Below are 17,591 nucleotides of genomic sequence, written 5' to 3'. Positions count from 1 at the left end.
AGTATAATATTATTACTTTTAAATTTTCATTAATCATTCTTAAATTAGGAATCAGACGTTAATCTTCATGAACCTTCATTAGAATCTTTGACAGTTTTTATTCGAACTTCAACTAGTTCTATGACAGCTGTACCAAAACCTTTGAAATTTTTGCGTCCATACTTTTCTGAACTTACTGAAATTTATAAAACTTGGCCTGAATCAAATCAGAAGGTATTTTGGATTTTATGTTATATTTAATAATTTTGAAAGACTATTCTTGCTGACATATTATCTGTCCTTGGTATGACATATGCTAAAGAAGGAAAAAGAGAATCTCTTAAATATTGTCTCTTAGGGAAAAAAACTAATTTAGATTTATGGGGCCATGAATATATGAGGTATCCAATTTTAATCCAAAATAAAAAAATTAAAGTTTTTTAGACATTTGTCAGCGGAAATAGGTGAAGAATATTCAATAAGAATTGAAAATGATGCTTCAACAAATGATCTTATGGAATTAGCATTAAGAATTGTTCCATTCTTCCTTAGTCATAATGCGGAAGCTGATGCTGTTGATCTTTTATTAGAATTAGAAGCAATTGAAAAATTGCCTCCTTTTATTGATTCTAATACTTATTCTCGAGTATGTTCATATATAGTGAGGTAAGAAAAAGCTTTCTAGAAACAAAATATTTCTAAAGTTAAGTTGTGTTAATCTTCTTGCACCACCAGACGATGTTGCATTTCTTAAAACAGCACATACTATATATAGAAATCAAGGAAAGCTAGCACAAGCATTAACATTAGCAATACGTTTAGGTGATTATGAGCTTATTAAAAGTGATTTTAATAGTACAAATGATTTAAGTCTTAAAAAACAAATGGCTTATTTGATAGCTCGACAACAAATTTGGTTTGAAGATGATAATGAAAATATAAATGAGTGTTTAAGAAACAGTCGTTTAAGTGAATTATTCAAATTTGTTGCAAAAGAACTTAATGTTCTTGAACCAAAAACGCCGGATGATATATATAAAAGTCATTTAGAAACTCGGTCAATGTCATTAACTTCTGTTGACTCTGCAAAACAAAATCTTGCGAATACATTCGTTAATGCTTTTGTGAATGTTGGATTTGGTAATGATAAACTTATTCTTTCTGATGATAATAATACTTCATGGATTTATAAAAATAAAGATACAGGTTATTTTCATATTTGTTTATTATGACTATTAGACATGTTTTAGGGATGATGTCAGCAGTAGCTTCAATTGGAATGATTATGCTTTGGGATATTGAAATGGGTCTTGCGCAGATCGATAAATATCTTTATTCATCTGATGAAAATATTAAAGCTGGTGCATTATTAGGTATTGGATTGATTAATACAGGTGTTCATGATGAATCTGATCCTGCTTTGGCTTTACTTGGGGAATATTTAGAAAATAAAGACACAAAATTCAAGATTAGTGCTATTGTTGGGTATAATGCAATAGTTTTATTATTTAAGTTCATGTTTTTAGGCTTGGTATGGCTTATGCTGGTTCTAATATGGAAGATATTGTAGAGCTACTTCTTCCTTTTTTAAACGATACTGAATTGCCTATGGAAATATCTAGTTTAGCAGCTTTATCACTTGGTATGGTATTTGTTGGATCATGTAATGGTGATATAACATCAGCTATTCTTCAAACAATGATGGAAAGAGAAAGTAAATACTTAGAGGAAAAATGGGGGTGTTTTATGTCTTTAGGATTAGCACTATTATATGCTGGTAAACAAGATGCATCAGATGCAACTTTGGAAATATTAAAAGCTATTAATCATCCTATTGCTCGACAAGCAGATGTTCTTGTTGATATTTTTTCGTATGCTGGTACAGGTAATGTTTTGAAAATTCAGGGCCTTTTGCATATATGTAGTAGTCATTTAGATAATGATAAAGAGAAGAATGACTTACATCAAGGTTTTGCTGTATTGGGATTGGCTTTGATTGCAATGGGTGAAGATATAGGAGGAGAAATGATTCTTCGACACTTTGATCATTTAGTAAGTTAGTTTTTATAAATAACAGTGCTTATAATAGAAGATGTATTATGGTGAGCCTGTCATTCGTAAAGCAGTTCCTTTAGCTTTAGGGTTACTTAGTGCTTCTAATCCTCAAATTAGAATATTCGAAACTCTTAGTAGATATTCACATGATACTGATATTGATGTTGCTATTAATGCTATTTTTGCAATGGGTTTAGTGGGGTCAGGTACAAATAATGCAAGATTGGCTCAGTTGTTTCGCCAGTTAGCTAGTTATTATCATAAAACTCCAAATGCTCTTTTTATGGTTCGTGTAGCTCAAGGACTTTTGCATATGGGGAAAGGAACAATGACTCTTAGTCCATACCATACTGATCGCCAAATTATGTCATATGTATCTATATCAGGTTTATTTACTGTATTGGTTTCTATGATGAACTCTAAATTTTGTAATATTATTAATAATGTATTTTTATAACTAATTTTGCTCTAGTTATATTAGATACATTTCATTGGATATTATACTATCTTACTATGGCTATACATCCTCGTATGCTTTTAACAGTTGATGAGTTTGGTAATTTTCAAAAAACAACAGTAAGACAAGGAACAGCTGTAGATATTGTTGGGCAAATTGGGCGACCAAAGACTATTACCGGGTTTCAGACTTTAGAAACTCCGACATTGCTTCAACATAGTGATCGTGCAGAGCTTGCAACTGACAAATATATTCCTCTTACTCCTACACTTGAATGGATTGTTATATTAAGGAAAAATCCGAATTATATGGAAGAAGATACATAATTTGATATATAAATATTATGAATAATTTTTTTTATTTACATAAATTATGTATATTTTCTGTTCTTTTGATTTTAATTATTATTTTTTATTTTTAAATATTTTTAAAAATACAATTTATGAATCAAATTTGAAGTTTTTAGATTAATAATGAATTGATAAATTATTAAGTTACTATAAACATTCATATATTTAATATTAATTTTTTTTTCTATATAAATCTAATGAAAAACCATAGAATATTATAAAATATTTTCTAAATTTTTATATTTAATGTTTAGCTGAATGTTTAGCTGGAAAAATTTGAAAAATTTAATATTTTGAATAAATTATAGTTATATAAATTAGTTATTTAATAATTATGAATATAAAGATTTAATCTTAATATTTTTATGGATAAAATATAAATACTTTTTTATTTAAATATCTTTATATTTTTTTTTTATTTATTTTTATAAAATATTAATATTTTTGTAAAATAAAAATTTTTAATTTAATATTTTTAAATATTTCTTTTATCAAGAATAAAATACTAAATATCAAACTATTTTAAATTTTATTGATAAAATTTAATGTAATTATGATTTTATTAATTTGTTATTATAATTTAAATACGGAATTATAATAACGTGTTTTAAAATATTTATAGCAATATATTAAAAATAAAATATACCGCACAATTTCAAGCTATTTGTCCATTTCTACAATTATATCGGTATTTATAGTTTGATTATAATATTTGGCAAAATTGAAAATTTTTTTAAGCAAAAGTAAAAAATATCAATAACAATGATAAAGCAATGACAAAATCATTAATATTCGAGCTAACTAACCTTTTTAATATATTAAAAATAGATCTATATATTTTAAAATTTAACCTGAACATTATTATCTACTAAACGATATATTATATCTTTTTGTTTTATAACTTCTGAATCTTGATTATTTGTTTCTGAATTTGTTTCACATGGAACTGATGTTGGATTTAAAATTGATGTTTCTGATAATGATTTTGATTTGTTATTTATCGATGATTTTTGTAGATGATGCTTAAAATATGAAGTATGAGCATGATTCATATCCCAAACAAATGATTGTATATGTGGTTCATAATTAAGAGAAGGATATCCTGCTATTCCTGCACTATATAAATTAGAAAATACGAAAATCAATTTCCATAATTCTGCCTTAATGGGAAATACATTTGTAAGTTCGAGAATGTTCCAGAATTGGATAGTTCGTCATGAAGATCTGTGATACCAGTTCCACTATGTTGAATACCGTAACGATCTATACCTAGCCCTAAACCAGAGAATCCTAATGAATCATCTATTATAGTACGGCCTGTTAAAGCATTATATTCTCGAGCTCTCCATAATCTACGTCGAGCAGTTTGACCTTTAAGGCCTAAAAGGCATAAGAAAATATATATATATTCAAAGTTATACGTTTTTGAGATGGAGAATCTGCATATCGTACTTGTAATGGCATTGTAGCACCTGGCAATTTTTTACCATCAAAGTTTTCAATTATCGCATCAGCGGCTTCTCTATCTGACATTCTTTAAAATGTTAAAAAATATTTATATTATTTATGGTAAAAACCTAGCAAACCCAACACCTCGGCTAATATTATTTGAATCTCTAAGAATACGATTAGAAATAACTTTATATGGAGCAAATTGCTCTTCTAAATCCTTAATATTATTAGGCCTTGGATAATTATAACTATATGGTTTACTTTTTCATGCATATTCAAAGGAAGATTAGATAAATATAAATTAGTTGATCCTGGATCTGCTAAATTTTTAAGCCTTGTGCTAAAAGATTCCTAAATTATTTAATAAGTACATGCAGTTCTAATAATTATAGAAATAACTTTAGCAAAAGATACTTGATAACCAAAATGCATTAGGCCAGCAATGCATGCTTTTGCTTCTTCTTCTTGTTCAAAACATGCAAATCCGAATCTAAAAACGATTATAAATACATGAGATTTTAGACACAAATATACCCTTTGCATGTTCCCGATTGTGTATCAAGAATTGCTTTGCTACTATGAATTTTCCCAAATCTAGATGCTAGAATGTATAAACTTTCATCAGTAGTATCCGGAGGAAGTCCCCTAATATAAACATTAGTTGTTTTATTAGGATTTTGAAGAGATGATTCGAGGGTATCATAATAAGTTGGACCTGGAAATATTGAAGGAACTGGGGCAGGTACAGGAGGACCTGCTGCAATCATTCCAGCAATTTGAGGACTCAATGGAGTAGAAGGAAGTTGTGGCGAAGAAGAATAAATAGAAGACATTGATGTGTGAACATGTCCAGGATATCTGTAGGCACCTGATGTTGCTGTAAAAGCATTGGTATTTATTATTGGATTTGGAATCATATTAGCTGCTGGAATTGAATGATATAATGAAGAAGGATGAGGATTATGTGGTGTAAACCAAGTAGGTCTAATATGTGTTGGATGATTTCTTAGAAAAGAGTTCATAGTATATGTATGTTGACGATCTGCTGGACATTTGCTTGTAGCATTTAGATTAGTATTTCGAATATATTTTCCTCTAGTATTATATAAAATATTATTATTATTATATTGGTATCCAACAATAGGAGTAAATTCAAGTTGTGCGTTTGTGCTCATAATGTCTTGTGTAGGTTTTTGTTTTACAGATGATGAGTTCGATGTAGGCTGTTTTTGATCCTGAACTGAAAGCAATGGTGACGAAGAAGGCGGTGATGGTAAATTTGTGTTATTATTTGATCGTTGTAAAGATAGAAGGTTTAGTTGTTTAGCAGGTGATGCCTCATTAGATACAGGAGTTAAAGGTGTATTGATATGCTTATACGCATCATCAAAAATAGATTCTTTTGATGTTAAAACAGTAACATTATTTGTACCTGTAACACTGAGTGATGTCATTGCTGATATCAATGAGGGTTCTGCATCAAGTGAAACAGAAATATAAGATGTATCTGTAACAGACATTAAATAGTAAGTATATAAAAATTTTGAATAGTTGATTTTTAAAAAAGTGTCTATTTAAATATTTTAATAAGTTTAAAGTTCATATTTTTATATTGTACCTGAAAGTATTGATATTTAAAAAGAATTATACAAATCAATGTTTAAAATAAAATTCAGTAATTTGTAGTAAAATAAAAGCTAGAAATAAGTTTACAGACAGATAATATGTAGATAAACAAGAACCTGATGTTATTCAAATTGTAATAAATAGGTAATGAACTTAAATAAAAATTTAAGACCAGTAAAAATACTTGAATGAAATAAGAGTTTCTTTTGTAATGCAAATGAAAAAGTTTAAGAGTATTGAGAAAGGGTTAATAAAGTAGAAAAAAATAGGAGCATATAAAACAGTAAAATATAAACTAAATTAAACTAGTGTTTTCGGTTCTTGGATTTAAGTAGTTCGCGCACATCTTTAAATAATACTTCTTAGAAAAGATAATTAATAATATAAATGATGTAGAAACTATAAGTTCTTTTATGTTGTGTTATATAAACTAGTAAAATATATTATACTTTGTATTGAATGTTTAGTTTTATAATTTTTATATATTTTAAATTATAAAAAATAATGTTAAAATTAAATTCTTTAATAGTTTCTATTTTTAAATTATATATTTATTTATTTATTTTTAAAAATTTTTTAAAAATTTGAAAATAATGTTTATATGATTATTTCAATTATTTTATTTTCTAATATTAAAAATTAAATTTATGTTATTTAAAAAAAATAAAATGTAATTATATGTTACATGGTTTTCTACAAGTTTTAAAATTTCATAAATTTTTTTTAAAATGAGTTTAAATTATTTGTTTTTATAACTATTTAATTATTTAAGTATAAATTTATTTTATAAAATGTTAAAGTTCCAAAAATCATTAAATAATTAAAAAAATACATTTTTGAAATTTTTTATATATGATATTTAAATCAAAAAAATAAATAATATGAAGATTTTAATTTTTATTTATGCAGTAAAATAATGTAAGTGAATACAAAAGTACTTTTTGAATAAAACATTTAGCATTTATATAATATTATATTTTAGTAGTTTTATCAAAAGATTTTTGAATTTTTAGGCATATTTATTATTAATAAGAAAATTAAAAAATATAAATATAAAAATATAAATATAATATAATTAACAGATAAATAATATTTATAATAATATGTAATTTATATTAATTTAGCAATATTAAAAAAATAAAGAAAAATGATAATCCACTAATTTACATATAAATGAGTTACTTGATAGTTATAAATCAAGACCAAATATCTTCAAATAATCTATTTTCATTTCTCATTTTTTTTATAACTTGATCTACTTCAGTTTTCCCTAATCCACGTTCTTTTCTGATTATTTTATGTAAAGTCATATTTACTTTTCGTGCCATACGTGCTGCCTAGATAAAAATTTAGTAAATTAAATTATAAAAATACTTTAAAAATATACATCACCACATATATAAAGTATACCATTACATTCTAAAATTTTGTTTACTTGAAAAGAATTTTGCTCTAACAAATTTTGGACATAGATTTTTTTATTTGTTTCTCGTGAAAAAGCAATATGCATTTCAAATGAATCCCCCATAATATTTTTATATTCCTATTTTAATCAATATAATATAAAAACATTGTATTTAACAATTCTTACATTCCATTCATCTTTATATAAAAAATCGACATCTCTGTATCGACACCCATAAAAAAGTATTGTTTTGCCTATCTTCTTTCCTCTCTTCATTTGCTCTGCTCTTTCCATAACAAATGCTCTAAAAGGTGCAACACCAGTACCTGGACCAATCATAATAATTGGAATAGTTGTATCATGAGGAAGATGAAAATTTGACCGTCTAATATGTATTGGTAAATGAAAATTACTATATTTATTACGAGGTCCATTTAATGCATAATTTACTTCAAATGGACGTAAATTGATTTCTTTATTTTGCTTTTGTTTTAAAACTAATAAATAATTTGTTGCTACTCCATTCAAAATATTATTATGTTCTGGAAAAATTTGTGATTCTACAACTGCAGTAATATGAACTTTTGTTGGATAAATCAAGTTAGAACTTGAAATTGAATAATATCGTGGTTTTAAAGATGTAAAACATTCAATAATAAATGAGAATGGGACCTTTGTCCATAATTTAGGAGTTATGAACTGCATTGTTTGTGCAAGATTGAAACAGTGTGATGATATGGTTTTTCGAAAATAATCTTTATCTAAACCAAGTTTAAGAGTTTCTTTTTTTGCTTTTTCAGATGGCGCAAATTGTGCTAAGACAGTTAATGATTGTCGAGATACTGGTCCACAAATTTCTAAGTAGTATCTTAGAATAGAGTCATATGTTGAAGGCTGAGGTATTGGTATTTTAACTGTAGAATCAATATTCTTAATAGATATAACAGTATTACGTTTGTTAATTAAATCTAAAGTACTAAGTAACCGATCTACTTCTTGATTTGAATTCGAAGGCCATATGGCTAAATGATCTCCTGTTTGATATTTCATATTAGAATTTTCAATATTAAACTCTATATGTAAACAATTCCTTTCTTTGCAGAAAAAAAGTTCATATGATTTAGTAACTGGAGCAATAAATGGATTATAAGAATTAAATGGTTTTGTTGCACCTATAAGATGTTTTTTATTCAACTCTCCAAGAAAAACTATATCTGAAAAGCTAGATAATTCTAGATTTTCTGTAATCTCAAATTCAGGTATATATCTAGATTAATGTTAATAAAAATTAAAAAATTAAATTTAGAAATACAAAGCCTCTTTTTCTTTAAGATTCATTTTTTTTGCTACATCTTCCCACATTTTATCTTTCCAAGTAAGAAAATCTTCTTCCATTGTGCCAGTTCCGTCATCTCCTTCACCCCTTTTTGAAATTTTATTAGCACCAAGTTTAGTAAGTAATGTATCTAAAGTACGAGACATATGATTATAATATTCATAAGTACTGTTTCCTAGACCAAAAATTATGTAATTTAAATTTGATAAAGGTTTATTGTAAACATTTTTATTAGAGAAAGTTAAATTTTCGGATTGCAAAAACTGGAAAAACTCTGCAGCATTATCTGTTGGTTCACCTTCACCATAAGTAGCGATAACAAATATTGCTAACTTTTCAGGGGGGAAATCATTAAGGTTCTCATAGTCATAATCCTCAAGATTAACTGTTATTGTTGATAAACCATAACGTGCATGACCTTCTTTTGCTAAACGAAAAGCAAAATTTTCCGCTGTTCCTGTTTGAGATCCATAAAAAATAACCATATTTTTTTGCTTAATAATATATTAATTATAATTATATAAAATATTATTAGATTTGGTCTTACTAAATCGTGTATTTTTTGGATGATATCTCTAGTATTTTTAGGTTTTTTTGAAATATCTACAGTAGATTTATTAAAAATATTTAATATTTTTTTTTTTATTGTTGACGATCTTTTCCTTGATATATATAAAATTGTCCCTAGAATTATAAATATAACAATAATAATATCGAAAATATCAAATATCATTTTTTGTTTTTTCTGAGTCATTTCTTAATATTCTTAAATTTTTCATTCTTTGTTCAGTTTATTTTTTTTTAAATTATTAGACTAGTTTTCTTTTTAGAAACTTTTAAAAATGTAAAAAAGTTATCTTATTATAATTGGTTATAAGATGCATTTTGATTTTGAGACCTAAGAATATAAATAGACCTAAGGATATAAATAAAACACAATTATAAATTAATACTTAAATATATATAACTAAAATAATTTTATTATTTTTTATAAATGTTTATTTCACATGTTTGTTAATTCGATAGAACAAAAATTATCAATAAATTTAATGAGACGTTAAGATAAACATTAAGTATAATGAGATAATTAATATATTTCTATTTATCTAAAATAGATGTATTAGATGTTATTTTTATATAATATATAATTAGGATACGATTTTTTAGTAAAATTTAGTAAAAATTAATTTTTTTGACGGTTAAGCATGATTAAAAAGGAATTAAAAGAGTTCTATACTTAAAATAATGAGTGCGTATTTTACAATATTTTTTGGGTTTTTTATTTTAACTTTATATTGCAATAGCATCTGGTAGTCTCTTATTTTCAGAGCATCATTCTCAAGTAAATGCGAAATCTATTGAGTTTCCTTCTGAAAATTCTACTTCTTATACTGTAAATGATCATATTTTACTTGGCTCTAGCATTCCATGTGATTTAGATCGTTCAGATTATGTGGAGAAATCTTTTGTTCAAAAAATATCAAAAGAATCAATGTTATATTCTCAGGTTTCTTCATCTAATTGTGAAGCTATATCTTCTATAAATCATACAGTTTTAAACTCTCAAGTTAGCATTTTTCCTGAACAATTTTCTTATTATCCAACTTGCGATTCTTTGAAACATGAATTTAAAACGCCTACTGAATATGTACTTTATATTCTTTTTGCTCAGTTTGTTTGTATTACTGAAAAAAAGTTCAATACTATATTGGCTTATCCTTTGGATTGGGAGCCTAATATTGTTAAAATAATTGGTGAAGGTGTTGATCCTATATTTGATAAAATTTTAAGAAGTTTGGGATATATAGCTAGGTATAAGCCTAAGCCTGTTATCGATTCATTTATGTATTGGAGAAAGTCTAAGTCAGAAACTTCTATAATTCCTATGCTTAATAAAGAGTGTTTATTTGGTGGGGATATTAAAAATGATTCCCAATCCCAGCATGATTCTAATTTGAACGCTATTCAATTTAATCGGAAAGTTTCTGTTATAAAGGATAGAACATCCCTTATTTCTGTATTTATCTTATGTAGGGCACTTATTGAAATAGTAAAGCAAGTTTCTGCAGACGCTTTAGGAAATGATCTTGGAAATAAACTTGAAGAGATTGTTTTTAATCAGCTTCGATATACTAATCCTAGAGTATTATCTACTAGTATTATTAGGTTGGCTAATTGGAACTTATTTGTTGAACTTCTTGGTTGGATGAGTAAAGTTCGTTTTTCTAGTGTTAGTGACCGTTTTATCGCTGATCTTGAAAAATTCAGAGGAAATATTACTAAGGAGAAGGAATTAAAAGTTGAGATGGTTATACATGGTATGAAGTCTTTGAAAATAAAGGTACTTTATTTTTTTTGTTTTAGTAATTAATTTTGTCTAGTTATTTCCTGAGGATGCATTGGAAGAATCATCTGATTTTGTTGCAAGTTTAGTTAGATTTTTTGAAGAAACACGTAGCAACCGTATAAAGTATGCTTATGCTAATCTTTTTCATCATTCTATGCTTCCTATGGTTGATGTATGTTGCAAAGAAATATAAGTTTTTATGTTAAATTTATTAGAGTGCAACAGCAGAGCTTAATTTTCCTTCATGGGCTAAAACTATTGAGATGTTATATCCCAAAGTTATCAAAATGTCTATGAAAATTCGATTGTGGAGTGTTGCATTTCCTTTGGCTACAACTCTTCTTTGTGTCAGTCCTAGAGATATGTTTTTGGCTAATTGGCTTAATTTAATTGAGTCTAATATATTAAAATTGAAAGATAAGACTACAAGGGTCTGTTTGGTAACATGCATAGCAAGAATGACGTGGGTTTATTTATTTCGTTATTCTGAAAGCCTTAATACAACTATAAAGAAATTAGATAATTTAATTTTTATACTTTTTCCTCCTGGAAAACGGCTTTTAGGTTTTTCGGGTTTAAATTTGGTTCTTGTTGCTTTTATACGTTTTATTGGGTCAAAATATCCAGATTATTGTTTTAAAGATGTTATATTTCCTCTTATTAGTATTGATATATCTAAACTTTCTCAAGATTTTTTTCTTGATGATTTGTCTCCGGAAAAAATGATAGTTGCTATGAAAGCTGTTTTGGCTATTGTTTATGACTTAGTAAATTTTGGGAATAGACCGTCATTTCCTGTAGTTATCGAAGAAATTCCGGAATGTTCAGATGAACAGCTTGATTCTATATTTAATGTTATAAATGAATCTAATATTAAAGATTATTATGAATTATTTTGTCAAATGGTATTTAAAATAGCATATGTTTGTGATCAGAATTATGGTTGTCAAATTGAGGAAGAGGATTCATTATTGTTGAAAATAACTATTCCTTTAAACAATGCACTTCAATTGTCTGGAAACTTTAAAGATAATCAAATATATTATGAACTTTTAGTTGTTAGTTTTGAAATCTTGTCAAAATGTTTGTTTAAAGAAGTTTCTCTTGTAAAAGTAGTTGATATGATTTGCAGAAATCTTTTGCATTCTGAATATGATGTTTCAAAAGCTGCAAATAATGCATTGGAGATAATTGCTAAACAAGATAAAGTACAAATAGTTTTAACAGCAGTTTCTAAACTTATAAAAAAATATGATGAATTGTTTTTAAAAGAATATAGTATTTTTGTTACTGCTAATCAAAATATCTTTGCTTGTACAGAGCGTATATTGCAACTTTTTGTTAGTTTATTAAAGATCTGGATTAGACAAATTAGTGATAAAATGAAAAGAGGAAAAGATGCTTCTGACTTTTTGGATAAAGTTAATAATGATACTAATTTTGAAAAAACAGATGAAATGACTTGTATAATGATTTTAATTGAAGAAATAGAATCAAGTGGTTTTTTTTTCATATGTAGTCAATCAAGGATTATAAGATGTTATGGTTTTAAGATTTTACATTTAGTTGCAAAAGTCGATGAAATTATTAGTAAATATATTCAAAATAATACAGAAAATATTTGTTCAAATGAGTCTTTTGGATGTACAGATGCTATTTACTCTAGAATGATAGATATATTTTATAATGATGGCATAAGATTGTTATCTTTTTCTATGGAGTCTTTGTCAGTTGTTGAGTATAACCGGTTACAAAAAATTCGTGCTGACAAATCTAATAATATACTTATAAAAATATCAGAAAGTGAGAATACTATTGATGCTGCTATTTGGTTTCGTGTTTTTCCTAAGCTTATTAAATTATGTTTTGAGAAATTTCCAATTAACATTCTTTTTTGTCGTAATGCTGTTTGTTTAAGGTTGATGCGAATGCAAAGATTCATTATGAAAGTTGCTGAAACTTCAAAAAAAAATAGTTCCTTTGATATATTGTCGAAATATTCTAAATATTCTACTTTTTCAGATATTATTGTTGAGCAGTGGAAATTATATCTTATAGTTGCATGTTCTACATTGACGTCCACTAGTGATGAGGTTTTGAAATATATTCAGAAATATGAACATAAAAGGAATATTATGAATATATTTTTTGAAGAAACTATTTCTGCTCATTCAGTTTTTGAAGAGATTTTGCCATTGTTGGGAATAGATTGTATTATTATTAAAGATGCTATAGTATCTGCGTTAGAATGTATAAATGTTAACGTATATCGAGTATTATTGGAAGATTTGCAACTTGTATTGAAAAAGTCAGCGGAAAATAGTCATTCTTTTCATTTTCAAACATCTGAAAAAAATTATAAAAATGTGTTATATGATTTATTAACTGAAATCACCCATGTTCTTCAGCTTACTTCGCATTTTTTAGTAAAAGAAGACATAATTCAAGATGAATGGATATTGAATACGTTAGTATCTTATATTAAAGATATTAAAATATTTCTTGGTGAATTAAATGTTCAAAGAGAGTGGGAGTATCAAAAGTTAAAACGATATTTTTGTGGATTACTTGAAAACGTATATGAAGGAGTCTGTAGGACTTCTGATTCTTTAAAATGGATATCATTTGATGATCGGATATCTTATTTTCGTATGATTGAAGAATGGAGTGGATATAGTTTTTACGAAACATTTTCTCAAAACCATGAAGAGTGTATAAAACAACTGGTTTTGGACCAATATAAAGATGTCCGTGATTGTAATCCTATAATTGCATCCCTGGAAATTGAAAAAAAGAATCTTCAGATGGCTGCACTTAATTGTATGGCATCACTTTGTGTAAGTTTTATATTTGTATTTATTATTCATAATAATAATTTTGTCTAGTCTGGAAGAATCATTCAAGTAACAGAAAATAATAGTAATAAAAAAGAAGTTATTTCGTTTGACATTGATGTTTTTTTTCGATGGGCTAATTCATTATTTTTGAGTCAAAATGGGAAAGTTGTAGATGTAGGATGTAAGGCACTTTATAATTTATTGCGACATAATTTAGATTGTTCTGTTTTGCTTGAAAATACTGTGCAGCAGTGTTATAAGTATCATTTAGAAACAAAGTCTTCTCAATGTTATTTTTCTGTGCTTGCAGATGTTTTAATAGAGGCTCCTGTGTTTCCTTATCTTATTTATCAAATATTGGTTCTTTGTTTATTTAAAATTGGTGATAGTGATTTGGATATGAGAATTAATGCTTTACGGTTGTTAAGGTATTCTGAGGAATTATTTTATGGTAAATCATTAGTATCAGAATTTGAAGCAGCAATTTTTAATAATACTATTGCTATTTATAAGCGTGGTCAATATCTTTTACTTTCTCGGTATTCAAAAGAGTATTCTGATTTGGCTTTTATGGTATTCTCTGAATGTTTAAAATGTTTTTATTTAGTGTCTGAAAATTCTCAAAAGGATTTACTTATAATATTATTACATTGGATTGAAGTTATAGAACTTCAGCTTGATGCAAATGATCATTTAAGTTCGTCTTCTTATATGGTTTTAGTCAATCTTTTAGAAATTGATGTAAAATATGGAGATAAATTTCGGAATGAAATAGAAGAATTATGGACTGCGTTAGTTTCTGGTCCTCACGTTGGTAATATAAAGATTATTCTTAATTTTTTTATATCACAGTGTATAGAAAGGAAGGACCCAATGTTGGTTATTCTGGCAAAACATATTATAGTATATCTTAATAGATCTCCATTGGGATTTAAAGTTGTTGATACTTTACTTAATTATCTTCAAAATTCTCGTTCAATGATTCCTCAGCTTCTTGAACTAAATCAATATTCTAATACTGATATGAATTATCCTTATATGGCTATATTTGATGATTTTTTTCCCCTTCCAAAGAAATCTGTTATTTTTTCATATGGGCAAGTAGCATTAATATTTATGGTCGACTTAATAATAGAATCTGACTTTTCTATTTCTTCTATTCTACCATTATTATTGCATGTTTCATTTATACAATTAGATCATTATGCTGGTTTAGTAAAAGACCAAGCAAAAGAAATGTTAATAACATTATTAAATCGTATTGATTTAAATGGTTTGAAGGATGAGTTTTTAAAAGTAAAGGTTAACCTTGTCAACATTTTGCAATCTAAGAATTCTAAATTGCTTTGGGCTTATGATGATTTGAATCAAATTAAAAAAGTTCCTAGAATACCTGGAGAAATGAAAAAAATGGTTGATGATGTTTTGAAAATATGTTTTATAGAATATGATGATTTACGGCAAATGTGGGGAAAAATCGCAATTACATGGGCAACGTCATGTCCCGTTCGTCATCTTGCATGTCGATCTTTTGAAATATTTAGATGTCTGTTTCTTCCATTAAATCAAAATATACTTGCTGATATGTTAGCAAGGTTATCAAATACTATCTGTGATACTTCACTTGATATCCAAGGTTTTGCTATGGAAATATTAGTGACTTTGAAAGTTTTGACCGAGAAACTTGATAACTCCGAGTTTAGGAATTACCCTCAATTGTTTTGGGGTATAGTAGCATGCTTAAATACAATTCATGAACAAGAATTTATACAATGTGTTTTGATTTTAGAAGAAATAATGAAAAAAATTGATTTAGGCTCTCATTCAAATGTTGTTTTTTTATTGTCTATGTTTCCTTCTAAATGGGTTGGAAAATTTGATGGAATACAATCATTAATTTTGAAAGGTTTAAGATCATCTGCCTCTTATGATATAACTCTTAGAATTTTGGATTTTATAATTGAATTACCTAATAATGATATTGTTGGTAATAATGAAAGGTTATTATTTGCTATATTGGCTAATTTGCCTCGTTTTTTGGTTGCTTTAGAGAATACTACAATGTCCCAAGATGTTATTAATTGTGCGAAAAAACTTCAAATTATGGCTAATGTTCAAGGGCTTTTAGAATTAGAAAAAATTATTTTTTCTTTTTCTAAGTCACGGTTTCGTGTTAAAGAGGATTTTATAAAACAAATTGTTTTTATTATTCGTGATATATATTTTCCTGAATGGGAAATACCTGTGCTTGTATTTATGTTAGGAATGTTGTCAAATAAATGGAGATGGGTTAAAGTAAAGACTATGGATATTCTTAAAGTTATGTTGCCTTATATAGATACTAGTAGGCCAAAGTTTTCTGGATTTGGTGCAAATTTGATATCACCTCTTCTTAGGCTTTTAAAAACAGGATATTCTCAGCAAGCTTTAGAAGTTTTGGAGAAAATAACTGTTATATCTGGCGGATCTATAGATAAATATGTTCTACGGATGGTTTTGGGTGATAAACATGTCCGAAAAGAGTGTCAGAAAATTGATGAATTGTTTGGTATACCTGATGAAAATGGATGGGCAGTAGCTATGCCTTCTGTTGTTGCTGCTACTACTAGGTCGAATGTTCACTCTGTGTTTTATACATGTGCTATTTCATTTTCAAATGAGCGTTTAATTACTTCTGATATTCAGTTTCATGTAGATGATTGTTATCATGGAACAGATGATTGCTCAGCAACTGCATTTTCTATAGCCTCTGAAGAATGTGGAGAAGGTGATTCGCTTGATGATATGGTGTCAACTTTGCATAGTCTTGATATTTTCTTTGCAGAGGATGGTTCGAGTACTTTACATGATTATAAAACTTTTGTAGCTGATACTGGTTCTGGATTTGATTCTATAGAGAATGATTTGGGTGTTCATGATAGTCAAATGGTAGATTAATTTATTCTATTTTTAAATTAATATTTATGAAATTAGGCTTCAATTTTTACAGGTTTTGATACAATAAAAATAACAGATTCACTAAATTCATCTTTGACATCTATCTTTACTGAGTCAAAAAGTTCTGATAAAGTTAGCTTAAATAAAAATACAGATTTAGTTAGTAGTAATAAAGTTAAAGTTTCTACTGTCACTGGATCTTTATTTCCGGAAATTGATAGGAATTATTCCTTGTCTGATGATAAACTTGCAATGAAAAATGAAGATAATGGTATTAATGTTACTGATGAAACCTATGAAGTTTTTTTTTCTCTACATGATTCTTTAAAAATATGATTTTTCGATCTTATACGTATAATGTCTTTGTTAATTAATATTAGGTGTCTTAAAATGTTGCTGTAATGATGTCTAAAAATTTTCAATTTTTTTAATATTTTTTGCATTTTTAATAGATTAGTAAATGTATGATTTAAAATTGTAGTTTTTTTATTTTTGAGATCTGAGATCCAAAAATACTTAGTTTACAATAAATATATTAGTTTATTTTATTTTAGGAATTTTATTTAAGGTTAAATATATTTAAACCTAGTGATTTGTTTTTTTGTAGTTCTACTGAAAAATTATTGAATTTATTTAAATTATTATTAATAGTTTTGTTTTATTTTTTATAATATCGTGTAGTTTTTTAATATATAATATGTGTATTTATAGTTTATGGAAATTTATTTTTTAGGATTTTGAAATACTATACAACTTTAAAGAATAACTTTATGATAATTATAATTTTATCATATATTTATATTCATTCAT

The 17,591-nt window shown here is 26.6% G+C and overlaps 4 protein-coding genes across 4 annotated transcripts in view; 2 read left to right on the top strand and 2 right to left on the bottom strand.

Moving 5' to 3' along the window:
- Nucleotides 1-2,817, top strand: part of T551_00601 (proteasome regulatory particle base subunit RPN1) — a gene marked incomplete at both ends in the record, with an annotated part of 2,997 nt that extends 180 nt beyond the window's left edge. Inside the window, 9 exons of the mRNA XM_018372867.1 lie at nucleotide 1; nucleotides 49-213; nucleotides 253-380; nucleotides 424-645; nucleotides 689-1,185; nucleotides 1,230-1,464; nucleotides 1,506-2,031; nucleotides 2,069-2,462; nucleotides 2,507-2,817. The exon at nucleotide 1 is cut by the window's left edge and continues 56 nt beyond it. Coding sequence (XP_018231203.1) covers nucleotide 1; nucleotides 49-213; nucleotides 253-380; nucleotides 424-645; nucleotides 689-1,185; nucleotides 1,230-1,464; nucleotides 1,506-2,031; nucleotides 2,069-2,462; nucleotides 2,507-2,817 — 2,479 coding nt within the window. The remainder of the gene's footprint in view (nucleotides 2-48; nucleotides 214-252; nucleotides 381-423; nucleotides 646-688; nucleotides 1,186-1,229; nucleotides 1,465-1,505; nucleotides 2,032-2,068; nucleotides 2,463-2,506) is intronic.
- An 863-nt stretch (nucleotides 2,818-3,680) lies between these two features.
- T551_00600 (uncharacterized protein) lies at nucleotides 3,681-5,865 on the bottom strand (the record flags this gene model as incomplete). Its single annotated transcript, XM_018372866.1, has 7 exons — nucleotides 4,828-5,865; nucleotides 4,693-4,783; nucleotides 4,555-4,644; nucleotides 4,419-4,510; nucleotides 4,263-4,375; nucleotides 4,017-4,221; nucleotides 3,681-3,957 (listed from the first exon to the last, which is right to left on the bottom strand). The coding sequence occupies exons 1-7, from the start codon at nucleotides 5,811-5,813 to the stop codon at nucleotides 3,681-3,683; spliced, it is 1,854 nt and encodes a 617-aa protein (XP_018231202.1). The 5' UTR covers nucleotides 5,814-5,865.
- A 1,250-nt stretch (nucleotides 5,866-7,115) lies between these two features.
- On the bottom strand, nucleotides 7,116-9,454 carry T551_00599 (NADPH--hemoprotein reductase; the record flags this gene model as incomplete). The annotated part of the gene is made up of 5 exons (XM_018372865.1): nucleotides 9,208-9,454; nucleotides 8,637-9,154; nucleotides 7,511-8,591; nucleotides 7,307-7,462; nucleotides 7,116-7,256 (listed from the first exon to the last, which is right to left on the bottom strand). Exons 1-5 carry the CDS (start codon nucleotides 9,412-9,414, stop codon nucleotides 7,116-7,118), a joined length of 2,103 nt encoding a protein of 700 aa, XP_018231201.1. The 5' UTR covers nucleotides 9,415-9,454.
- Nucleotides 9,455-9,905: 451 nt separating this feature from the next.
- Nucleotides 9,906-17,117, top strand: T551_00598 (uncharacterized protein; the record flags this gene model as incomplete). Its single annotated transcript, XM_018372864.1, has 6 exons — nucleotides 9,906-9,909; nucleotides 9,965-11,001; nucleotides 11,042-11,179; nucleotides 11,223-13,844; nucleotides 13,893-16,772; nucleotides 16,818-17,117. 6 exons carry the CDS (start codon nucleotides 9,906-9,908, stop codon nucleotides 17,115-17,117), a joined length of 6,981 nt encoding a protein of 2,326 aa, XP_018231200.1.
- Between the last annotated feature and the right edge of the window lie 474 nt (nucleotides 17,118-17,591).

Source organism: Pneumocystis jirovecii (assembly GCF_001477535.1).
Source record: "Pneumocystis jirovecii RU7 chromosome Unknown supercont1.2, whole genome shotgun sequence".
NCBI lineage: Eukaryota > Fungi > Ascomycota > Pneumocystomycetes > Pneumocystales > Pneumocystaceae > Pneumocystis > Pneumocystis jirovecii.
This window is presented reverse-complemented; position numbering and strand designations above follow the sequence as displayed.